The sequence below is a fragment of the Eurytemora carolleeae genome, unplaced genomic scaffold, assembly GCF_000591075.1.
Source record: "Eurytemora carolleeae unplaced genomic scaffold, Eaff_2.0 scaffold959, whole genome shotgun sequence".
NCBI lineage: Eukaryota > Metazoa > Arthropoda > Copepoda > Calanoida > Temoridae > Eurytemora > Eurytemora carolleeae.
In genome coordinates, this window is record NW_019396865.1 from 11143 (window position 1) to 36918 (window position 25776).

The 25776-nt window shown below is 33.0% G+C and overlaps 2 protein-coding genes across 2 annotated transcripts in view; one reads left to right on the top strand and one right to left on the bottom strand.

Moving 5' to 3' along the window:
• The window catches only part of LOC111709523 (nuclear pore membrane glycoprotein 210-like), a 26116-nt gene continuing 340 nt past the window's right edge, over positions 1 to 25776 (bottom strand). The window contains exons 2-38 of the mRNA XM_023483213.1: positions 25434 to 25516; positions 25044 to 25107; positions 24592 to 24666; positions 24208 to 24305; positions 23479 to 23539; positions 22373 to 22488; positions 21878 to 22019; positions 21284 to 21487; positions 21064 to 21121; positions 20623 to 20708; positions 19998 to 20093; positions 18012 to 18059; positions 17648 to 17712; positions 17284 to 17377; positions 15248 to 15337; positions 13123 to 13172; positions 12672 to 12745; positions 11884 to 11974; positions 11573 to 11636; positions 9733 to 9802; positions 9162 to 9233; positions 8567 to 8934; positions 8189 to 8308; positions 7568 to 7638; positions 7060 to 7118; positions 6453 to 6520; positions 6074 to 6158; positions 5493 to 5627; positions 4960 to 5037; positions 4631 to 4734; positions 3916 to 4032; positions 3150 to 3252; positions 3026 to 3061; positions 2180 to 2271; positions 1539 to 1653; positions 714 to 928; positions 1 to 320 (exon numbers count right to left, since the gene is read on the bottom strand). Of these exons, the coding sequence (XP_023338981.1) occupies positions 288 to 320; positions 714 to 928; positions 1539 to 1653; positions 2180 to 2271; positions 3026 to 3061; positions 3150 to 3252; positions 3916 to 4032; positions 4631 to 4734; positions 4960 to 5037; positions 5493 to 5627; positions 6074 to 6158; positions 6453 to 6520; positions 7060 to 7118; positions 7568 to 7638; positions 8189 to 8308; positions 8567 to 8934; positions 9162 to 9233; positions 9733 to 9802; positions 11573 to 11636; positions 11884 to 11974; positions 12672 to 12745; positions 13123 to 13172; positions 15248 to 15337; positions 17284 to 17377; positions 17648 to 17712; positions 18012 to 18059; positions 19998 to 20093; positions 20623 to 20708; positions 21064 to 21121; positions 21284 to 21487; positions 21878 to 22019; positions 22373 to 22488; positions 23479 to 23539; positions 24208 to 24305; positions 24592 to 24666; positions 25044 to 25107; positions 25434 to 25492 (3576 nt within the window). The 5' untranslated portion in view covers positions 25493 to 25516 and the 3' untranslated portion in view covers positions 1 to 287. The remainder of the gene's footprint in view (positions 321 to 713; positions 929 to 1538; positions 1654 to 2179; positions 2272 to 3025; positions 3062 to 3149; positions 3253 to 3915; positions 4033 to 4630; positions 4735 to 4959; positions 5038 to 5492; positions 5628 to 6073; positions 6159 to 6452; positions 6521 to 7059; positions 7119 to 7567; positions 7639 to 8188; positions 8309 to 8566; positions 8935 to 9161; positions 9234 to 9732; positions 9803 to 11572; positions 11637 to 11883; positions 11975 to 12671; positions 12746 to 13122; positions 13173 to 15247; positions 15338 to 17283; positions 17378 to 17647; positions 17713 to 18011; positions 18060 to 19997; positions 20094 to 20622; positions 20709 to 21063; positions 21122 to 21283; positions 21488 to 21877; positions 22020 to 22372; positions 22489 to 23478; positions 23540 to 24207; positions 24306 to 24591; positions 24667 to 25043; positions 25108 to 25433; positions 25517 to 25776) is intronic.
• On the top strand, positions 13213 to 15238 carry LOC111709525 (uncharacterized). The gene is made up of 2 exons (XM_023483215.1): positions 13213 to 14016; positions 14423 to 15238. Exons 1-2 carry the CDS (start codon positions 13806 to 13808, stop codon positions 14917 to 14919), a joined length of 708 nt encoding a protein of 235 aa, XP_023338983.1. The 5' UTR covers positions 13213 to 13805; the 3' UTR covers positions 14920 to 15238.

The following is a 25776-nucleotide window of genomic DNA, read 5'->3' on the forward strand; positions in this document are numbered from 1 at the left end:
AGCCGAAAAAATAATTTATTAGTACTAAGTACATCAACACCAATAATTGCTGAATGAATTTACAGTAGTTAATTTTTACAACTTACTCTTATGATACATCCGAAAACAACGATTATTATTTTTAATTCTGCCTCAAGAACTTTGACACGATCGAATTTACAAATTAAGATTAAGAAAGTGGCTTTCATTATTTTCATTTACTTTGGCGATAGAAATTAGTATAACTGAGCAACACACTTGATTCTTGTTATCACATAAATGATCGGAGGTAGGTTGGTACTTCAGGTTTATGAGTACGAGTATTGAGTCAGGTTTCTGGCCTAAACAAGAGGTTATCAGATTAAAAACGGGTTTCTCTTAAATTTCGTGGATTTTACTAATCATAATATTTCCCGCACAATTTCAAGTTTGAAAATATTCAAATATTTGATAATTAAATTTTAAATACAAAACAACAAACTTATCCAATGTCCATTCAAAACTATAACAGGTTGCGAGAGAGGTAATGAAGTCTTTGTTTTTGGTTCGAATTGCATATTCTATTTCAATAATATGTAAAAGTTAGAGTCTGCCGGGCACAAAACGCAATATACCTACAGCAGAGTTGAATTAATTTTAAAGTTTAAAAACATACTTTTTGGTTGTTGAAAATTTGAGAGTGGTGATATTTGGAAATCAATATGTACGAATAATAAAAATACGATTATGCTAACCTGAGACTGAGGAGATCGTCTGTAGATAGGACTCCCATATATAGGAGAGTTATCCTGTGTCCAGAGGTAGGGTTGAGGTGAGGGGGAGGCGGAAGGGGAGTCTACAGGTTTGGCTGGGGGCGGAGCTGGGGCTGGAGGTGGTTTAGTTCCAGGGCGAAGTAGATAGATAGATAGTGCAACCAGAACCAGGCAGGTCAACACAGTCTGGTAGTGGACTGAACAAACAAGTTTATCAACCAACCAATCAATCAATCAATCAATCAATCAATCAACCAACCAACCAACCAACCAACCAACCAACCAACCAACCAACCAACCAACCAACCAAGTTCTTGATCAAGAAAGAAGGAAAAGCCACGACTAACTTCTAGTTCAAGTGTCCAATTTTATAGTAGTTATAATTGAAGACAATCCGAAGAAAGCTTCGCCGTAGAATTTTATTTTTGAAAAAAATTCCTTAATTAGGTGCGCAGCCTAAAAATTGGAAGATTTGAACCAAAACTGAAGGCAGGAACCTCTCCCCCCTCAACCTTCATAAAATAGGACATCTCCACTATCCCGTTTAAAAAAATGTAGTGAGAAATGGAATCAGTGCTATATCCGCAAGATTTTGGCCTCCTGGATCCGGATCCGAAACCGCTCAATACCCGAATCTGAACTTCTGAAAAAAGAAAGATAATAAAAATTTCCTGATCCGCATCCATTTCTTTACAGGGCGGATCCAGGATCCGGATCAGCATCACAATTAAATGGATCCTAAGTACTGTTTGGAATGATCTACTTGACTAAAATAACTTGTCTATTATAATGATAATAATTATTTACCCATAATATCCCTGAATATATCTGAAAGGAATCCACCGGACTGTCCGCTAAACCTGAAGGTTGGCTGAACTACAACTTCAATCTCCTGACCAGTCAGTGTACATAAGATCGATACCTGGAAAAATAAACGGATTTATGTTCATTTAGAAACATCTTGTTAAAGATCATTAACCGTAAATGCATTTTTAAATACATTATTACTGGAACGTTGAAGTCAGAAATCCACTTAAATATATTTAAAATTCCACAAGAAAGTTTTTCTACTGTCATTTAATATCCAGTATCCATTAAGAAATTTTGATTTGTGTAAAAGAAAATCATTATTCCACAACACCAACTCCATCTGGAGACAAGAGTTCCAGAGTCCCAAATTCTTTTACAGCATAGAGTGCAATCAAAACTGACCTCGACTTGTTCAGTATTTAATTTAAAGCGTTCAGTTCCACAATTGTTGAGTAAACAAGGAATTAACAATCTTTAAAGAAAATTTAAGTCATAATTGACAAAGTTAAACAATATCAATTAAAACGAACAAGTTTGTTTCGTTATTTCGTGATTTAAAAAAGATTAAGTTTCTAAGGGTACCATTGTGAATCAGACATGTAATTACGTAAAATTACGTTTACAGTCTCTTTACTAACCGTGGGTTCTTTAACAATTGGAAACTTGAGAAGAACTGGTAGTTTAAACATCTCCTCCTCTAACCAGGCAGGACCGACGTGTACTCCCTCTCCTGATTATTCATCAACACTCATCAGAGGGCAACACTTTTAGTTGGGATAGGCTTAGCTTCAGAAACTACTATTTCTGGGATGCAAACTTTAAATGGTAGGATTTAAGAATATTAGGAATATGAAGGGGGAAAAACAAGAGATAATTAAAAAATAATTAGCCCCCCTTTAAGTTATGCAATAGGCATGTTTAAACTTTAAGCGAAACGGAATTTTTTTTTTTTTTAATGGTTTTATTCGCTGAGTTTGGTTAAATGTGTTCAAGAATGAGCAAACTTAATGTCCTATTTTTGATCAATCAAACCAATTATAAATTTTAAATACTTATAGTTGATCTTAGGATTTAAGGTAGTGTTCAGACTAGACATAACTAAATCAATTATTGTTATTAGTATTATCATTAAACAATAAATATTTTAAGTGGACTCAAATAACTTTGAAAAGGCATTAAGGCATTAGAAAAAAAGAATCGATGTAAGATATGTAATATAAACGTTTTACTTTGAAACTTTGTAGAATTTAAGTAATTAAAATCACTCCAATTTCGTCCAGAGTATATTCAGGTTGCATATTCATATATGTTCCAAAAACAACTTTAAGGACTAACCTTAGGACATTTACAACTTAACATTTTAAAAAGTGATTTTTTTTCAATGTTTCACAGCATGGTTTTACGCGCGATGTTAAATAAAATGCGCATTCTATCTTTTTATCGCAGTATCTAAGAACCCTATAAAATGAATATTTGATGAATTCCTTTAGATATCAAGTTGCTGAGAACTTCAAAATGGCCTAAACAAAAATAGTGATGATTAAAATGATGGCATCTATTAAACTGTTTTAGCTGCCTGGATACGAATCCGTTTTTGTTTTTACTAACCTGACACCAAGAGAAAACCCCCATCTGGACCTATCTCCAGGTTTAGTGTGTTTACATTAAAGGTAGGGAAGAAGAAGAGTGATTTCTCTCCAACCAGTCCACCCTGATAAGTAAAAAGGATATATACTTGTTTTGTTATCTTTAAAAATATAGATGAATGTTGGGTGACGACATTCAAACAAAATCTACCTTGTAAACAAGTTTTCCTTCGACTTTATTTAACATTTTAGAACAATACCAAATTGTATTTCTTTGCTATGTACTAGCTTGGGAAACCGGCTTTGCCAGAATACTAATCTTTCTTTAAGAATGTTAACCCACTCAACTTACAATTCTTTAATCCAAGTTATGCATATTTCTGGTTTCCTACCAAGTTCTCAAATCAAAATTTTAGACAAATCGGTCAAGAGGTTCCTGAGTTATGATCAGACATCAAAACAGACATATATATGTTACTATTTATATACAGTGAGAACCAGAATACTCTCGAATAAGAAAACGACTTTTAGACTCAAGTTATTAGTTTTAATGGTCCCATGAACATGAGACACAGCAATTGTGAAGTGTGACCTGTTTAACTTAACAAGAGATTCAACAAATTACAAATAGTACTTTTTGCTTTGTAACAACATCAATTGTACTTGATTGTTGCAGCCCCNGTAGGAGACCCAAACCTCCTACGGAATTAAGCATGCGAAATTTAAAACTATTCCCAATAGGTTTGCTAATTTTAAGAGAAAATCATCACAAGATTTAAGTAATATACCTGTACTGACTCCACCACTAGGGACACCGTTAAAGGTGTTGTCGGAGTATTCTTACTGATACAGGTGAATTCACAACTCCAACCTTCAGCGGTCAACCTTGGGGTCACCCTGAACACCTGAACATTTATCAATCTTAGGGCTACTTTGAACATCGGAACATTTTATCGACCTTGGGGTCACTTTGAACACCTGAGCTGAAAACTTTAGAATGGTGGATATCGGGATTAAGGCTTAATCCACTCTTTTTCTTAATCTGCAGGTTAAATATTGCTTGTTCTCCACTCATTTTTAATCTCCAGATTAATTAACCGATCAGGATTAAGGATATCCCATTCAAAAGTTCCCATCTCTGAACACTTATCCATTTTGGGGCTTCTTTGAACACCTGACCATTTCATTAAGCTTGATGTTACTTTCAGCACATACACATTTAGTTAATTTTGGTATTACGTTCGACACCTGAACATTTACTGAATCATATATTTAGAAACCTAAAGTTCGATGTTCACAATAAGAATTAAGATCAAGTTAAAAATACATCCCCTGTATTGTGTAAATATAGCTTGTTTATAGCAAAATTAAAAGAAATAATGGTTCCAGCTGCAGGAAAAGGAGACTTAAAATGATGTTTTCTTCCTTATCTTTTTAGTTAAATTCAAATTTATCAGATTTCTCGGGACACTGAGTCAAGAATATAACCAATTTTAATCTTACTTGCTCTATCGGTCCCATCTCCCAGCTTGCTCTACAACTGAACATATTCTTCGGATTAACATTCTTTTCACTTAGTGCTAAACTGGATACTTGGGAACCGGAACCTAAATCAATCAATCAATCAATCAATCAATCACGGTGGTTAGTTAGAAAGAAATGCCAACTTCTAACTCTAAACATTATTTTTGCTTGCAACTTTGGCCGTTTTGCTAAAATTACTGAGGTAATAAACTTCGTATCAAATCAAATTGACATTTGACTAATTAAAAATTGACAAACACTACATCGTTAAAAATTGTTGAATTCGATTCAATAAATCTTTTGTTTACCAAATCTGACTGGAATCTGGATCGGAGAAGGGCTGGGCCACAATGTAGTTGTCTCTCCGATTTTGATATGATCAGCACCTAAATAAAAATCAATTAAACGTAAGGACTAAGTACCAATCTCTTTTATTGTGCGGACCCGGATCCTTGATTCGCCCTGAAAAAGAATGGATTTGGATCCAGGTCATGAACATTTCGTTAAAATTTATCTATTTAAAAAAAAATAAAAAACTTCTCGATTTTATTTTTCTTCTCAAGCTTGAGATATTAGGACGTTTAATAAACAGTTGAGATTTTGTGTTCTGAGAAGAAAGGAAAGTTTGACGAAGAAGAAGCACTGAATTAAACCAAAAGACTTAAGGGCTGAACTCAATTTTGATATAATTAGCAACTTTTTAGATTCACTTTGAAATTAAAATCTAATTTAAATCGGAATCCAAATTTTTTAGAAGAAAAAAACACGTACATTTGTGGAATTTTCCCAACTATCATAATTTTGATTAAGAATAATAACTAGTTCGAGTCAACAAACCAACCTTTGGCAAGAACGTCTGTAAAGAAGACCCCGTCATCTGGAGTAGTGTATTTAACCCTGACATTCCCAGATCCAACCACAGAACCGGTTTTACCGGATATATCGAGAATTCCAGATGGGTCATCACTCCACTTACCTACAACAAAAATTAAGGAAATTAAGGAAAAAATGAAAGGACAGTCCCTATTATGTACATTTTTGCGTGTGGACTCACTCACTATTCCCCTTGCCGGACAAGACTTCTTATCAGTCAATAAAAAAATGTTTTGCGTAAATGCGAGGACTAGCTATCGGCTTCCGAGTTTCAGAACAGGGTTCCAAGCCATTGCGGAATACGTATTATTAGTTTTCTAGTCAGAACATTTTTTGCTGCTGTAATAATAGATTTCAATGGAAGAGAGGGTAAAAAGAAAGATGGGGGATAGATTTCCCGTTTCCTCCTTCCAAAAATTGGTCAATAAATTTTTTTGACAATTATCTTTAAAAGCCAATGTTTAGAATGAGGTTAAATTTAGATATTTCTGAGTCAGGTTAACATCAAAAATGATTGTCCGATAATTCCAGAAAATACTTAATACTGACCTTCTCCCGTATGTTTAATCATTAGATCAAAATCAACAACGTCTCCTTGTGCCGTTGTATGAGGGGCTAACACAGCTTCTCCGACCTTAGAAACAATTATATAATATGGAGAAATTGCTGGATGATGAAAAAAAAATTTTTACTGTGGAAAAATAATCAATCTTCAAATTCTAAAGGTTTAAGTTATTGCTTTACAAGTTGAAAAAAATGGCATTTGGACAATTACATACTTCTTTTTCACAAAGAAAAATGCAGGATTAGAAGTTTTTGAGAATAACTTTTGAATAACATCCGGCCACGTAAAATTCATAATTTCTTTTGTTTAAGATTTGGTATCTATCAGGGTTGCATTTTCTCTTTCTATGATGAGATGGATTACCTTCAGACTAGACCAGGCAACTTTACTATTCAATCTATCTTGAACTCTAAGAACGGTATATCCGTTTCCTGGTATAATCATAATTAATCAACTAAATATTTCATCATGGATTAGAAATTATATCATTTAACTTTACTCAGTAGGTTCTACCCATTGTTCTTGGGGTAGGTTTAACCAAGGGGGTAATATTTTCTATGAAAATAATTTCCCCCAGAAATTAATAATTATGTATGTTTTAGGGTTTTGTTCGTTGAAAGAGGGAAACTAGAAAATATAAAATATGTAAATATATACCAGTGTAAAGAAGGGTTAACATTCAGAGTTAATGTAGGTTTAAACTACACTCAAGTTTATACAGCTGTTTTTCCAGTTAAAAAATATATACATTTTTAGTAATAAGTTAAATTTCAGTTTTTATTTTCATAAACAATGAGTAATTGATAATGAAATCTTTTACTGATCAATTAAAATTTTTAAAATCGACTGTTCTTTTCCGATTTTGTTTTTCTTTTCTTTGATCCAACCAATGTCAACCAATGGTATTTTCTTGATCAATTGGTTGCTTATTAATTGACTAATGGGTTTTATGTTATCATTGATTATTTTCCTTGTGTTGTTAAAGTGAACGAGTTGTTAGAAGCAGGAACCATCTTGATCAGATCAAATCTAGACAAAATCTTGTAAAAAGTGGGAATTTTTAATTGATTAATAAGAAAACAATTGTTTGCTTGTTTTAAAATTTCAAACTTTTTAAATGTTTTCTTTAATTCTTCATAACAACGTAGCAATGTTATCACTTTTTTGAAGCAAAATAAAAATAAAGGGCTCCCTATACATTAAAACATATTTAATTAAATTAAATTATCAACAGTTTTCGAAAAATAAGTTTTACAAGATTTTTTTCTCCCGTAGATTGTAGAAAATAACTATCTTTTTTAGAGAAAATAAATTAATTTTTGGTTAAAGTATCTAAGAATATGTTAATCTTCAATTTTCATCTCTCCCCTGTCAATCTTTAAAATATATATTCCCTTCACTCAAATTTATGGGGAGGGATTTTGGAAAAATATTAACGTCATTATTCCTATTTGATATCTTAAACACATTTGTTATACCTGGATGGTCTAGAGATTATATCAACGGGACAAGCATGTAATTTTCTTCCAAGAATATCAAAACAGTTCACCTAGAATATCGAGATCAGAATCAAGGAAAATTAATGTTACAATTTGGTAAACATATAATGTAAGATAGGTAGTTAGTAGATTGATTACCTGTATATCTAAGTTCCCCCCCTGGGTATTTGATTGATTACCTTTATGTCTAAGTGTGCCTTAGTAGATGATTGATTAATGATTACCTGTATATAAAAGTTTGCCCCCCCGCGCTGGGTAGTTAATTGATTACCTTTATATCTAAGTTTGCCCCCTGGATAGTTGACTGATTACCTTTATATCTAAGTTTGTCCCCCCAGGGTAGATGATTGAGATTACCTAATATCTAAATTTGCCTCCCTGGGTAAATGATTTATTACCTTTATATCTAAGTTTGCCCCCTGGATAGTTGACTGATTACCTTTATATCTAAGTTTGCCCATGGCTAGTTGACTGATTACCTTAATATCTAAGTTTGCCCATGAATAGTTGACTGATTACCTTTATATCTAAGTGTGCCCCCTGGATGGTTGACTGATTACCTTTATACCTAAGTTTGCCCATGGATAGTTGACTGATTACCTTTATATCTAAGTTCGCCCCCCTGGGTAGATATTCTGCATCTTGAGCCAGGGTCCAGGAGGAATGTGTGGACTCCAGGGTGATAAAATGAACTGGCACTACCTCTACCACCCAGCTGGTCTGATTACAGTAAACATTATTATTATTGTTGTAAGCAGATATTCCATCATTCAATGGAATAGAGCGCTAAATACTGAATGATTTAGAAAAGAAACCAGTTTACAGTTTAGGGGTACGAAGAACAGGTGTTTATAGTTTTAGGAATTACCCCTGACGAAGAATAAAAAGAACTGGGTATATTATGCACAGCCGTCTAAGAGCTCTTATTCGTTGTGAATAAGCCTGATTAAAATATTACAAATGATTTAATATAAATACCTGTTGACGTAGTCCTCCGTCTTCTGTAACAGATCCCATCACCACCGTGGTTCCAGTATTCCTTGGAGCAGTGATTAAACCCCTCCTGGATACACTAAAACCACTAGATTCTCCGACAACAGAATATACTGTCTTCTCGTTCTTATTCGTAGCTAGAAGTAGGCTTGCCTCTGGAGATACGAGAACATGGTTTATGCAGGACACAGGTAGCTTGGCCTCTAGACGGTCAACTACCAATAACTCCAGTGTCGCGGTGAGCTCCTTATCTTGGAGCAGCTGGAAATGGGAGTTACGGCTTTTGGAGCTGATCTTGACAGTAACTGATACAACTGCTTTGCCAGCTGAGACTCCTTGGAAGATAGCGACGCCTGGAATAAAATCTGTACATAATAATAATTAAAAGGAACTGTGAGCTCTTTAAGTGTCACTTTGCAAATTATTTATAATTAAGTAAAACTCACTACTCAACAGTCGTTGTCATCTGAGTTTAAAGAAATTTTGGAAAATAGTTCGTTCATGTTTTTATGTCCGACTCAATGTACATAATTGTTTATTTCAGTCTAAAAGGATACTATCTCCTCTTTTTTTAATTTACCTGCGTTATCATGAGATAATTTGAGTCCTGTAGAATCTAGAGTTGTGACCAGCTTTCCTCCATCAACTAAACCTAAACATTTAATAAATAAAAAATACCTTTTTAATTAATTAAAACTTGAAAACAAAACCGCTTCAGAATATATTAATTGTTAAATTATATATATCTTATTTGTGTAAATAATTGTAAATAACTTTAATAAATACAAATATATTACAGATTTATATAGAGTTAAATAAAATAATGCAGACCCTCTATGCAGAACTACTTTAAAGTGCTGTAGTGAGAAGGGGATTCAAATTATGTTTAATTTTAAGATTTATAGATGTAGAATAATGGAAAAGTTTCTCACAAAAAAAAAAAAATTAGTCTTTGCAACAAATTTGTTCTCCCTATTCCCTATACCTTTGCAACCAAATGTCGTAGACCTTAAATATGTCAAAATATGATTTTTTAGATCAAATGATCTAAAGTTAACACCATCGTTCATGCTCTAAACGTAAAGATTGTAACTGACTTTAAGTTTGATTTTATCCTTCTTATTAACATTTCAAGATTTAAAGATCTAAACCTTTAACACTCCATGAAATATGAAGATGAGGAATCGCAGAGAGGATACTGTAGCTGTTTATATTATCGTCCTGAACAATAAAAAACATTATATTTACATTTCCTGAACTAACATATATATTTATCATTTATATTTGTCTAAAGCAAAATTACATTAAACAATATAAAAGTTTACAAACTAATACTCTTTTCTCTGGATATCGCATTTTAAAATTGACAGGGTTTGCCAAAAAAGGTGCAATACAAGACTTTTAGCATGAGTATAGTTTAGCTATTCAGAGGTGGTTTTCAGAAAAGGGGTTTCTTGATCCCAGTCTAGTGTTTTTCGTTTTCTAAAAATGTGGTATGATGACAGTACAGNGATATTGATAGCAAAAACAAAAAACTACAAAAAGGGACGGATTATTTAATGACTGAATATCTTCATTGGTAAATATTTATCAACCAACCAATTATTTTTAACTTGGAAAACATTTAGCTGACAATTGTATGAGAGACTAAAATGTATTGTATGGTATTTAAATAAGAGACTGAAGTGTATTGTATTTAAGTATGAGACTAAAATGTATTGTATGGTATTTAAATAAGAGTGTACCGTATTTAAATAAGAGACTGAAAGAAAAAATTATATTTACATTTCCTGAACTAACATATTTACACGAGATACAAAAATGTTAGATATTTAAATAAGAGACAAAAATGTTAGGTATTTTAAGAAGAGACATAAAATGTAGTTCATTCAAATTAGAGACAAAATGATAGGTATTTAAGTAAGACTAAAATGTTAGGTATTTAAATAAGAGACGAAAATGTTATGTATTTTAAGAAGAGGCATAAAATGTTAGGTATTTCAATCAGAGACGAAAATGTCATGTATTTTAAGAAGAGACATAAAATGTAGTTCATTTAAAATAAGAGACAACATGATAGGTATTTAAGTAAGACTAAAACGTTAGGTATTTAAATAAGAGACAAAAATGAATGGAATTTAAATAAAAAAACAGAATTATAAGGTTTTTAAATAAGAGACAAAAATCTTAAGTGTTTAAATAAGAGAGGAAAATGTATGATATTTTAAGAAGAGACAAAAATGCGGTTTATTTAAATAAGAGACAAAATGTAAAGTATTTAAGTATGAGACTAAAATGTATGGTATTTAAATAAGAGTGTACAATATTTAAATAAGAGTGTACAATATTTAAATAAGAGACTGAAGTGTATTGTATTTAAGTATGAGACTAAAATGTATGGTATGGTATTTAAATAAGAGACTGAAGTGTATTGTATTTAAGTAAGAGACTAAAATGTATTGTATGGTATTTAAATAAGAGACTTGTATTTAAGTATGAGACTAAAATGTATTGTATTGTATTTAAATAAGAGTGTACCGTATTTAAATAAGAGACTGAAGTGTATTGTATTTAAGTAAGAGACTAAAATGTATTGTATGGTATTTAAATAAGAGACTGAAGTGTATTGTATTTAAGTAAAAGACTAAAATGTATGGTATTTAAATAAGAGACTTAAGTGTACGCTATTTTAATTAAGAGACGAAAATGTAGTTTATTTAATTAAGAGACAAAAAAGTTAGGTATTTAAGTAAGACACTAAAATGTATGGTATTTAAGTAAGAGTGTACGGTTTTTAAATAGGAGACTAAAGTGTGTTTAAACTATTTTAATCACAAACAAAAATGAAAGTTATTTTAATAAGAACCGAAACTGCAAGGTATTTGAAGAGACAACAATGTAAGGTATTTGAATATGAGACAAAAATGTAAAGTTTCTAAACATAACCATTAACATTTAAAGATAAGAAAATATATGTCGTTTATTGTTTACCTGACCCAACAAATAGATGGGAACAGATCCATCAATCACTATTTTCTTAGTGGCAGCTTCAAGTCTTATAAAAAAAGAAGAAGATTATATTACCAAGTTAGATGAATTGAAACATTTCTTACGAATTTATGCAGTTTTTTTTTTTTTTTTGGGGGGGGGGGGGGAATACCAAACATTTGGCATGGAATGGATATTTTTTACAAAAACATATTTTCAGCTTAATAAAACAAAGCTATAATTCAAATATTCTGCATATTTGGAAAAAATGTGAACAATTAACAAATTATTTAATCTCTGTTATTGGTTTCTACCTGATAGCGGAGAGTGGAACCACGTGAACTAAAACAGAATCCCTCGTGTACTCTACATCAACACCAGAGCTTAACTTACCAACAGCTCGACCTATATAAATAAAAAATCAAAACAAATAAAATTAAGATTTGAATTTATGCGTCAACAAATTTTTTGTTCCGAAATTTAGACATTAATTTAAGGGCGTATATAGGGATTTTCTTATGGTATGATATTTAAATAAGAGACTGAAGTGTATTGTATTTAAGTAAGAGACTAAAATNTTTCTTTATTTATACCCTAAAGGTTGTCCACTATAAATTGAGACTTTTTAACAGCTTATAAAATAGAAAATCCACCAGTGCTCTGGAAACAAATTAGTTTCAATGTTTTGAAGAATTCTCATCATGAAGAAGATTAAGGACATGAAAGAGGAGTGAATGAAATTGCTTTTTGGTAAATTATATATCAAAAACTACCATGCCAATTATAAGTCAAGTTTTCCCCTAAAAAAATATTTTTATACATGCATCGAGACTGCGTTTGGAGCTAGTGTTTCTAATGAAATTTGTTAAAATTGAATCACCGAGCGTAAATTTAAAACTGATAGTTTAAAAGCGTTTTTATTATCTAGAGTCTCAATTAAATTGGACACCTTAATGATATATTGATATATTCCTTAATTACATTTACTACATTTATTCTGTAAAAAAATAAATTTAGACTTATTTCATTGTACATATATTATATATTAATAATATATAAATATACATAGCATTCAGCGTACAGCAAATGTCTATGGGTTTACCTATAAGCTTAGTAGAACCAAGGGTTCCAGCAGTAACTAGGCCGTCAGAGCTCACTACCCCGATATCTTCATCACTAAAATTATATTTAGAAAAAATTGTTCATATTTTAAACGTTGATCTTTGTATCTAGCAAACGTCAAGTCATAACAACTTAACGGACGCGCTCGATCTTTTTAAAGGCAACTCACAATTTACATTATGACCCAGGATAAGGTTCAACGAGTTCAACAGATTTGGGATGTGTACAAATTATTTTTGTAAATCCACCAATTTCAATGGAAAAATTCGAGAATAATTAAAAATGATCACTTCCAGTGCAACAATTCAAATCTAAAATTGTTAATAGGAAATTGAGCGCTAAGTATATTAGAATATTCTGCATTTTTTTCTCATAAAAGTTTGATGATCAACATTTTCTATTATAAATCCATTGGCTAAATTGTTCCAAACCTGAGAAAATACTGAATGAGGGCGTCTGTAGGACCACCAGTGGTTAAAACCTGAAATACAAGATGGCTTGATTTTTCTTATAACTTCAATATTTCCTTAATTAGAGACGTTTTTCTCTCATGTGAATCGTATCGTTAGAATTAAGTACGATATCCTATTAGAGACATTTTTCGCTTATGTGAATCGTATTGTTCGAAAAAATAAGTACGATAACCTTTTCTTTATACAATGTAAGTTGTTTTGATACATTATTCTAATTTAAAAAATAGTTTATTAAAAGAAAAATGCTGATAGATTCGTTTTCATACTTTTCTTCATGATATGAATGTTAAAACGAACGGGTCTTTAAAAAAACCGTGAGGAACTTATCATTTAGATATTTATTGGATATATTCAATACAACATAGTCAATATTTTGTTATGAATTACTTCCCCCCCCCCCTCACCCCTCGCCAATTCCCAATCTACGCCTTAGAAAACCGGAAACATGATAATATTACGTAGTTCTAGGTATTTTCATGACGCAGTTCATAATATTGTGATGGAATTGCGTTTAATTTTCTGCGTCACAGGCTGCAGACTACCAGCGGTCAACCTGAAACCTAGTTTTCATCAGAACTAATTCGAAACTATAGAATCAGTTATCAAGTAAACCTTGAAGAATCAACACTACTTTAGTCAAGATGACAATGAAGTTGAGAACAAAGCTGATCCTTGAGACAGCGTTCAAGCTCCCCCTCGTCATCTTCGGCATCGTCATGATCGTCTTTGGGTCTCTTAACATTGAGCAGGACGGCGTGCCGAATGGATGCATGTCAGCAGATCGTTTACCTGTGTTTCTACTGGTTGGTGGAGTTCTGGTTATTCTCTGTATTGCGCTCAGAACTATTCTAGGTAAACTTTACAACATCTTGACTTGAACTTAAAATTGTTTCTAAAAGATCAATTTAAAACCTAAACCTAGTTCTGCTAATCGTTTTGGACCGTTATTTACAATGCACATGTTTCTAAGGGTCAAAATTTGGCATCGTGAAAAAACAAAAAAATGTTTAGATTTAACGATTTAGAATACGTTTAACCAAAAGAGAAAAAAATGCGAACCAACCAAACGAACCAAACGATTAACAGTAACACTACCTAAGCCCACTTCCGTTTTCAATTATTCTATTCGTCTTAATCTTCTTGCTTATAAAATTTTAGAAAAAAGGTATATTAACAATGATTTTTTATTTGAAAAATCCCCCTGCAGGAATTTATCCTAATCATACCCGTTCTTTCAATATAAATATTTCTATTTTAGAACGAGTCTGTGACTCCTGCTCAATGTTTACCCAGGACCAGGATTGTTGTAAGGTTGGCGGGAAAATCCTACAGTTTACGTTCCTCGTAATCTACGACTGTGTCCTGGTCGCCCTGGCCACAGCCTGGTCCCTAGTTGGACTCATCTACGTTCTCAACAATGTTCCCAAAAGTCCATTCTACAAGATAGAGCAAAGCCTGGGGGGAGTAGGAGAAAGTATCAAGAAAGGATTCGAGAATCTATCCGGACAGGAACCAGCCGAGGAGGACAAGGTGTTTGACTGCAACATCCACGTCTACAACATCACCATCGTGTCCATCTTCGTCGGGTTTGTTGTTGCTGTGTTAACCTTGGTATTCCTGGTGTTCGGGCGGTTATGCTGTGACCTCTGCTGCTGCGGACCATGTGCCAAGGAAAAGGATAATGTAAGCATTCACTCTCAGAAGCACAGAGAGGTCAAGTGTCCAGATGATCGGCTGGCTACACGAGTTGCCTAACTAGCCCCCCACCCCTCCCCCGCAGATAACTGATTGATATCAGTGCAGTGGAAGATAATTTAATTTCTGTATAAATTAGAACAAAATAAATTTATAAAAAATGTAAATATGACGTTATTTTTAAAAACGATATATTAGAAAAATAATGTTTCAAGCACTTAATATTACTGAAACAAGTGAAAGCTTGAATTTGATATTGATAGCAAAAACAAAAAACTACAAAAAGGGACGGATTATTTAATGACTGAATATCTTCATTGGTAAATATTTATCAACCAACCAATTATTTTTAACTTGGAAAACATTTAGCTGACAATTGTATGCTAACCTGGAATGCGGCTCCTATTATTAATGTAATATTCGTGGGTTCGATTCTCAAGGGTGGAAACACTTCGATACTAGCAGGAGAACTGGAAACCTGAAAATAAAATTGGAACCAAATTATTTTTCAGGATGTGTGGCATGAAAGAGACTATAAAGGAAAAAAGGGTTTAGCCTGAAACCTAAGCATTTTAGAAGTTGATTGAGACCCATGAGAGTTCTATCTGAAATTTAGAAGAAGATTTCTTGTATAAAATTGTAGGTTAAAACAGATCATATTGCAGGTTTGATTTTCTATTATTATTTGCTTTTAATAATTATTGATAATATATTATTCATTCGTCCATATCACGTGCATGGCCATAACTCCCACAAACGGCAGTGCAGTGATTCAGACGGAGACAAGTAATAATGATACTGCACTGCCATTGGTAGGAATTCAGGTCACATGATACGGACGTAATATATTGTCAATTATTTCTATTAAAAATAAAAAGTTATTAAATTGAAAAAAAATAATAGGAGCAAACCTAAGTTTTTAAGGTTCCCCTGGAACATCGTTGTTTTCAAATTGGTTGCTTATTTGCTAAATACGATCTGTTTAAACCTGCTAATTTTATACAAAATTATAAATATATTTTCGAATACATTTAACACAGGTTATATCAATTTCTCAAGACAGGAACATCAGATAGAAATGCTTATATTTCAGGCGATACCCCCTTTCATTTTTCCATTACAGTCCCTTTGAGCATGTCAAAAATGACATTTACAACACTTTATTATTTATGAAATTGTCAGGGTACTTAAAAGGAATGGAGGCGTAAAGTGACCCTCCATTTATAGAGTGGCATGTTAAATTCACAACGAAAGCATTTTCAGGGTGGCCAAAACTTTTTTGAACACATCCGTACAAAGATCCGTACATTTTCAGAAGAAATCCGTACAATCCATACAATTTTCGAAACAATTCGTACAATTTTTTTTTAAAAATCCGTACATTTTTTTAAACCAATCCGTACATTTCTTTAAAAATCCGTACATTTTTTAAAAAAATCTGTACAATCAGTACAATTTTCGAAAAAAATCCCATTTTTGAAAAAAAAACACATTAAAATTCAATTTTTCATTCATTGTCTTTTGTGTTCAGTTCATGTAAGAGGGTTTAAACTTCTTCAGCAAGAATCAATCTGTAAAAAATTGGCTTCGTACATATATACAAACTAAATACTGGGTACATGATACTAGGTGCATGATACTGGATACTGGATACATGATACAGGGTACATGATACAGGATACAGGATACTGGATACTGGGTACATGATACAGGATACTGGATGCAAGATACTGGATACAGGATACAGGATACAAGATACTGGATACAGGATACAGGGTACTGAAAACTGGATACTGGATACAGGATACTGGGTACTATATACTGGGTACATGATAATGGGTACAAGATACTGGGTACAGGATACTGGATACTGGGTACATGATAAGTGTACAGGATACTGGGTACAGGATACCGGGTACATGATACTAGGTACATGATACTGGGTACATGATACTGGGTACAGGATACTGGATACTGAATACAAGATACTGGATACAGGATACAAGATACTGGATACAAGGTACTGGATACAAGATACTGGATATAGGATACAGGATACAGGATACAATCAATCTAATATTATTTAGAATGCAGAAATAAGTTAAACTAACTTCATTTTGACGAGAATTTTTTTTATTTTCATGAAAAATTTGCTGAAATGAGTGAAAATTTAAAAAAACGGTGTATTTTCCAGGATAAAAATCCGTACAATCCGTACAATTTGAAAACAAATCCGTACAATTCGTACAATCCGTACAATTTTAGGGTTAAAAAAAATCAATCCGTACAATCCGTACATTTTGGCCACCCTGCATTTTATACAGATAAATATATATATCGACTAGGCTTATGAGTATATAACAATCTATTTCTGTAATCAAATAGGGGACATTTACTCATTCAAAAGAACAACAAGAAATTTACCTGAATTCCATGATATAAGACGGTTGCTGTGACTGTTGTAATTCCAAGTTTAGATCCAGAGATAACAGGAGATAACCCAGTTACGTCACCGACACTACAATATTACAATATTATATCCAGAGATAACAGGAGATAACCCTGTTACTTCACAAACACTAAAATATTACAACGTTACAATTTTTCTATTTAGAGATAACAGGAGATAACCCAGTTACGTCACCAGCACTACAATATTACAACATTACATCCAGAGAAAGCTGGATATAAACCAGATTTATCACCTTAACCCAGTGAATGCGCATTTTTTTCCGGATCCGGGTCCAGGAGACCAAAATAATCCGGATCCGGGTAAAAAGCAATTTACCTGACAATATCCGCAGGAGTTGTCAGAGAAAGTGAAACGTACTGCAGAATATCGTCTTCAAGAAGCTACAATATTAAAATAATTTTTAGAAAAATTGGTTTCATCGTTTAGAAAGTAATCTGAAATTTTTTTTTGTTAGCACTGCACTGGAAAGATGGCTTATTAAAACTTTTACGAATTCTGGCAACGTTGTGAAAATAATGAAGAAATTTTAAAGTTAAGAAATCGAAGTTTTACAATAATATTAGATGATCTACATATTATGCAAATCATTAGTTGTATCTTTCTGTTAAAGTCCTTCACATATCCATTGCAAAGGCTGATAAAACTTATTCTAAATATATAAACATAATTTTTAATTTACCTTGTTGTTAGCAGCATACAGACGCACAGTTCCAGTAACTTCTTTACCCTAATCATCATTTATTCATTAACATTCATTAAAAATCAAATCTATCAAGGTTATATTTGAAGAGGACTCGGCCTTGATTTTCAAGGAATGATGGTTGACCTTTTATTTATTTCTACATTTATATAGTTATAATTATGAAATTTACTTGGATTTTATTCAGGTTTCAATTGCGTTCATGAAACTACTTTTTTCACAAAAATAAATCGATCCAACTTCAAATTATATCAATAAATCTAGAGCTCATAATATATTTATGAAACTAATTAAATTTAAAAAATCTATCTAAAGGGGACGGTGGAGATGTCCTTGATGAGGGGGGGGGGGGATCCCTGCCTTCATTTTTGGTTCAAATCTTCACATTTTTTGGCTCAGTAACATTTTGCCTTGTACAAGTTCGCCTAGTACACTTTCGCCTACTAACTTTTTGCCTAGGTAACATTTTGCCTGAACACAGTTTGCTAAGACAACATTTCGCCTAGATAACATTTTGCCTAGATAACATTTTGCCTAGATAACATTTCGCCTAGATAACATTTTGCCTAGATAACATTAGAAGGTAATTTTCGCCTAGATAAATTCACTATTTTTTTCTTCAAAAATTTCTAAAGTTCCTCTTTTTTCTCAAGAAATTCAATTAAAAGAAAAAAAATGTATTATAATAATGTTTACAATTTTTTCTTAAAGGGCACTATTATTATTATTATTAACATTCAACCTATAGTCAAAGAATCATGATCCTCAAGGACAATGATTCTCCGAGCTCTAGTTCGCTGGAGATCATGAGCCAGCATTTTCAGATAATCGGTTTTAGGCATTGTAGCAAAAGCTTCCACCACCAGTTTAACCCTCTGTTTTGCATCTTGGCTCTCTGCTTTCTGCCTGTATTATCAGCAATATCCTGGCCAACTGAATTAGAAAGAAATGAGCGTCTTGCATCAACATCTTGTTTGAAAAACTGGTCCTGAATGTGCCAAACATTTGGGACTGTACACAGGTCCATTAGAGACATATGAGAAATGTTGATTATCAATTATGGCTGGTCTGCCTAGTTTGGTTTTCCCTGTCTGAATTAAGGAATTCATGTCAACATCAATGTCAGTAGAAAACTGAATGATTTACACTTCAAAAAAAAGTTGTGAAATTTTTACAATAAAAATTGCGTATTTTTTGTTCCAAAAGCTGGTTAAACATAATTTGAATGTTAATCTAGGCGAAAATTACTCTCTAATCTTATCTAGGTGAAATGTTGTCTAGGCAAACTGTGTCTAGGCAAACTTGAACTAGGCGAACATGTACTAGGCGAAAGTGTACTAGGCAAAATGTTACTGAGCCCACGCCTTATTATTTTTCGAATTTCCTTAAATAAAATAAAATTGAATTTTAATGACCTTTAATGACCTCAAATAAAAATCTTTCAACTATGGCTTCCCTGGGTTCCTTGCTTTCGTTTGATATCATATGTAAAAACATTTTCATTTTGGAGGTCATTCGAGGTCAATAAAATTAAATTTGATTTAATTTAAGAAATTCGAACGATAAGTAAGCAGGCGGCCAAAAAATTGGAAGATTCGATTCAAAAAAGGAGGCAGGGACCCCCACCCTCATCAAATAGGACATCTCCACTATCCCCTTTATATTGTAGTCTAATCTAACTTACATTGATTATTACAAACATCCATTATAGTTTCTATTATTTTCTTGAAGCTCACTTTCATCAATTAAAAAGTTATATAAGTTCATACTATGCTCAAAAAGCACATATTGATGTCAACAAAATATATTCAAGCTCATTTCATGTTCATGAATCTCAATTAATTGACAACAAATATTCTATCCAAGTTTATGAGGTTACTTTATTATCTACAAAAAAGTTAAATACTTATAATATGAGTGTGAAAACGAAAGTACTGAAAACAAAACGAAGTGACGCGAATTAACCTGTTCGATTTTGTCAATAACATCCAGTTCAACTCTAACCACACCTCTGATGGTCAAGGACGTCTGAGCAACCTTCTCAGCAGATAGACAGAGATCCTGAACACATTTTTTTTTTATAATTTCAAATACTGTTGTTGAAAGATATCGAATATCATGATTATTGAACAATGATTATGTATTTTTGAGATGAATCATAAATGTTTATCATTTATGGAGAAAAAAGTCAAAGTGCAAAACTATAACATTATAAAAAACCCCAATATATTTCAAAAATATTTCATATTTTAAAAAAACCTCAAATATGTTTTGAAAATTAGCATTTTTAAAAAAGATACGAGTTTGCCAATTAAATAAGGCCTTATATGAAATCCCTAAAACTCAATTTTAAAGAAACGCTGTCAGTATTTGACTGAAATATATACAATCAATAGTAATATCTATCTATCTTGTATAAGTAAAAAAGCTTTCAGTAATGAGTACTGAGTAACCCTAAATATTATATTAACAATAAAAAAATATTAACCATTTAATTAAACTTTTTAAAATCTTACTTGATCTGACAATAAAAACCTGAAAATGATGAAAGGTGAATACTTAATAAATACAGAAAAAAATGAAATAAAACCTTTAAAATAATATTTGTAGTCCCGGGCTGGGTTGGTGTTACACTTATACTCCGGTTTTCAGGCTGGTAGTTTGCAACTGCAAGACCTGAACAACAACCAAGTTAAAAAATGAAAGTTTTAAAAGGTTTTTTGACACAGAGATAAAATGTATTGTTCCAACCCCCTTATACATGTTGGGTAGCATGTACAGTGCTAAACAGAAAACAGTGGAATAATTGTCGTCTTCATTCGACACTATTTTTTGGTAAACACTGAAGGTTTTGCCAAAGCGATAAACTATATAAGTTTTGTAAATTTTGAACTATTACGAAAACAAAAGAAAATTGCTAGTAAATCAAGTTCACTAAGTGTTAAAAAGCAGTTTAAAATAAAAGGCTCTGTAAAGACTAAATAATCAATGAAAAACAATCCAAATAAGGTTGAAATAAGCTAAAGTATACCTTCATGTTTAACGTAAAGTTTAAAATATCCGCTTCCTTGAACTGCAGCAGCAACTGCCTAAAAATCAGAAAACATTTTTGAATTTCGCGCCAAATATATAATTCGTTAGGTTTATGGATATCTTTTTCATACTTGATCAGACAAAGCTTTTCATGGGCACAATGTGGATCGTACAATCCAGTCTATAAATGAAAGTCACTGGAAAATCCCTTTAAGTACCTGCTTCTTATTATGATGAAAGATGGTGACGGATTCAGGTTCGATCCCTGCATCCTGGACCAGGTTGAGTAGGATCTGGTCCGACCCGGCGGAGCTGGACAGGAACCCGGTCTTGGGTAGGCTCACCAACACGTCCAGGTTACCAGTTCTAGAGTTGACCAGCAGGGTCTGATAGGGGCGGGCAGGCTGCACCAGCCAGTCAACCTGGGAGAGATCAAGTTTCCAATATAGGGGGTTTAGAATTGATTGCGTAGATTAAGTATAAATTNCTAAAAGAGTAATTTTTGAGGACTTACCTTTATATTTTAATATAATGAGCAAAATTAAGAAAATATTAAGCCTTTTGTTTTTACTATTTTCGAATTTCAAAACAAAGAGCAGAGGAGGTAAAGGTTAAATGTTGCGAATCTCGTAATCAAGAATTAATCTTCATCTTGTGCAATGCGCAGACCCACGGACTAATCAAATTATCGTGATCGTTCTTAACATATAAGCCAAATTTTCTGAAAACTAAAGGAATGGTTCATAAATGAATTTTTCAATTACATTCCATTCAACTATGGTTGAATTCCTAACTAAAAATACAATAAAAACCTGTTTTGTCCTGAGAACTCCCGTGCTACTTCCTAGTTTAGCCAAGGCATTGTCTGATAGCTTCCAGTCTAAAGTAACACTTTCAACTCCGTCAAAGATTCGTCCCTGGCCGTCTTTTATCGTGACGCCAATATCAAGATTTCTAAAATAATTTACAATTAATGTTTTTTTTTTATATTAAAGGGACTGTACAATACATTTGAAGTGACCCTTTAATTACAAAACTGTATGTCCAATTCCAAACTGTACCGTTTTAACCTTCGCCCTTTTTTGTGGTTTCTCACAAGTAACTTTCTTTATGCGGCAGAGACAAGACTGATGTCTTCCTTATTGTAACTTAAAAAAAGGTTACCGGGGTAACATTGTATATCGTACATGCCACCCTTTCTAAAAGAGGATTTTTTAAAGTTACCTTCACAGTTTTTTTTAATAAATTTTTAACATGGAAAAATTATTATTTTAAAATATGCTGGTTATAATGAAAACGAAATTTACCTGTATGCCTGGGTTGCAATCCGACCGGCCCTAGCACTAGCTGGGCAAGGGGGTAGACCAGTAGGTCCGTGTATCTCAGGGGTAAGATGAATACTGGCGGGGGTTCCACAAATTATCTAAAAAGAATAAATATGAATCAATAATTAGAATCGGCAGTTATCAGAATTAATGAAAAAACAACATTGTTAAAAACTTTAAAATACTTAAAAAGATAAGGGAGAAACAACAAATGTGGACAGTGTAGAGGATATGAAATCCCCGAAAGAGGATTATGAAATCCGCAAATCAGTCTGATGTAGAGGATATGAAATCCCCGAAAGAGGATTATGAAATCCGCAAATCAGTTGTGTCAGATCCTGGAACCGGAGAAGACCTTCTCAACTTTCTTTCCTTTTACACACTCGTTATTTATCATGTAATTATATCTATAAGCAATAAATGTACTTCTAAAGTGGTGACCCCAGACAAGAAAAGAACCATGGCCGAAAACACAGCCTCCTGGTCAGAAACAGCTCAAGAATTGGACGAGGATGACAATCTCAAGCTTAAACTTCTTTTCCACGAGTTCACTATTCATTCGTCCCACAATCACTTACACTTGAAATTACAGGTCCGGGTAATTTTTCTTGTTTTTCTAGTTGCAACCGTTCAAATTGAGAGTTGAAATGTTCAACTATACCTTTACAGTGGAAGTGCTGACTACAGGTTTAGGAAGTGTACTACTAGGTTACCAACTATACCTTTACAGTGGAGGTGCTGACTACAGGTTTAGGAAGTGTACTACTAGGTTTCCAAATATACCTTTACAGTGGAGGTGCTGACTACAGGTTTAGGAAGTGTACTACTAGGTTTCCAACTATACCTTTACAGTGGAGGTGCTGACTACAGGTTTAGGAAGTGTACTACTAGGTTTCCAACTATACCTTTACAGTGGAGGTGCTGACTACAGGCTTAGGAAGTATACTACTAGGTTACCAACTATACCTTAACAGTGGAGGTGCTGACTTCAGGTTTAGGAAGTGTACTACTAGGTTACCAACTATACCTTAACAGTGGAGGTGCTGACTTCAGGTTTAGGAAGTGTACTACTAGGTTACCAACTATACCTTAACAGTGGAGGTGCTGACTTCAGGTTTAGGAAGTGTACTACTAGGTCGGTTTCCAACACTAAAACACAATAATTAGTTTAAATATGTTGGAAATAATAAATAGTGTAATAGTAAACGAATTCTCTTGTTTGGCTGAAGTTTACTAGATAAGTAGTTGTATTTCTTGCTATTCATTAAATGAGATCCCATGGGCTTGGCCTAGTTTGGTTTGAACGGTACATCAAAAAATCTTTTTCCAAAAATCTTTAAAAAGTGAGTGAAATTATATAATGTTATTATTATTAACAATCAACCTACAGACAAAGTACCATGACCTGTAGACTATAATACAATGAAAAATAGGGTTGAGCTCAGTCACTTGCCCTGGTCTTTATGATTATGGCTAAAGTGAACTATAAAAAAAAACACATACCACAGGTTGAATAGAATACCGTAAGTTTTTAAATCATTATTTGCGACTCATCCTCCGTGGGGTCCCTGTACTTTACTATAGAAGTAGGTACAAAACCTCGATGATACAAAATGTCGAAATTACAAATAGTCAAATACTACAAAACGTCGACTGCTACAAATCGTCTAAAAATTTTGCCGACGTTTTGTATCATCGAAGATATTATTCGACGTTTTGATAATCAGCGTTTTGTACCAACTCCATAACTTAGTGAAGTAGGTCTTAGAAAATGTGTTAAATGGAGGGATCAATGGGAAAAAACTAAAGCTACTTGCCGAAGAGTAACTGAAGTTTCTCCAAGAGCTAAACATTCAACTTTATACACATAAACTCCACCTCCCTCCTTCACTGTACTCACACGTACCATGTTTTCCTATAATCATTAAAAGTATGTTTTCTTTCCATTTTTAATGATTTATTTTTTAAGATTCAAATATTTTTAGTTGTAAACAACAGCTTATCAATAATTTTACAAATGCAACTTAATTTACACAATATTACATTAGTTATATTTTGGTAAATTACCATGTGTTGTTCACTTGTGTACCTTTGGATCAATTTGAATTAAATAATGATGTACTCATTAACATTAATTTAAATTTAAACATGATGCCATCTTTAACGATATCTTTTAATTTATTGATTTATTTTTTCCCAACCTGATCTTTACCAAGAGTCCTGAAATGGTTTGAGGGGTCCAGGGGCCAAGGTTGAGGACCTCCGGTCCAAACTATCTATAAATAAAATATCTTACTGAACATGAATCAAAACTAAAATAGGGAGTGAGTAAGATTTTGACAACTCTTTTTTTTCTCATATAAAAAAACCAGTTTTTCTAAATTAAAAATAAACAGAAACCATATTAAATTAAATTTTATGTCTTCTGAACACTTCTCTATTCTAAAGCATTAAGCGTTGCCCCCAAAAATTGGCCGATTTTTTACATTTTAACAACGCTCTTCAAATTCAAAACGGTTAGACAAGATATCGTGACCCAAATCGGTTCTGGGAAGAACCCTATCCTAGCTGATAAGAGTTGATTAGTGATTTTTTTTATCCGGGGGGGGGGGGGGGGGGGGGGGGGGGGGTTTGGTTTTGGCGAACAATTTACCTGAACAGTACTCTCAACAGCAATGACAGTTTCACCAGAGGCAGGAAATATGTGAGACAGGGGACTGCAGCAAATATAAATAATTATCTTTTAAGGACTTAGATCTAAATTAACTTGAAAGTAGTGTTTTTGTGTTCCCCAGATCCGGATCCAAGGAAAACAATTTCAACCAAAATATGTAAAAAATCAACCTCAAGTCCAGCCCAATAATGGGTGATTGGTTATCCCCCTATGATCTCTCAATGAAAAATGTTAAATAATATTCCAGAAATTATTATTTAGCTGAAAAACGTTACATTGGCTCCATTGCCTCCACGGATACGGATTAGAACTTAATAACGGTCTAAAGCACTGATATGATTTCAAATCCTTAAAAATAGTAACGCAGACCTGTATGTAGCGACGGTTTTAGTATCTTCCAGAACAATCTTCTTCTTGGATTCAGGCATAGCATAGGAGAACCCAATACTCACCTAGACAAATTTTACATTGCTATTTCATTAAGTGGACTTTTTTCTGCTTAGTAAAAATAAAAACCCGCCCTTTCCCTTCGACATCATCCGAAATTATGTAATTCTGAAAATTAAATCAATAAAAACACTTTCCTCATAAAATACTGAAAATGACCAGTTTTGAGATTTTTTGGTATTTGATTAATTTAAAACGTTTCAACTTGGGGTTGTACGCCCCCATCCCCTTCCCCGAAAAAAAATATTTTCTTCTTTTTAAAAAA

What these genes read in the sequence shown, in the direction of transcription:
- LOC111709525 (XM_023483215.1), top strand. Translation starts at nt 13,806, where the DNA reads ATGACAATGAAGTTGAGAACAAAGCTGATCCTTGAGACAGCGTTCAAG. An exon ending in TGCGCTCAGAACTATTCTAG is followed by an intron (nt 14,017 to 14,422) that starts GTAAACTTTACA and finishes TTTCTATTTTAG; the next exon opens with AACGAGTCTGTGACTCCTGC.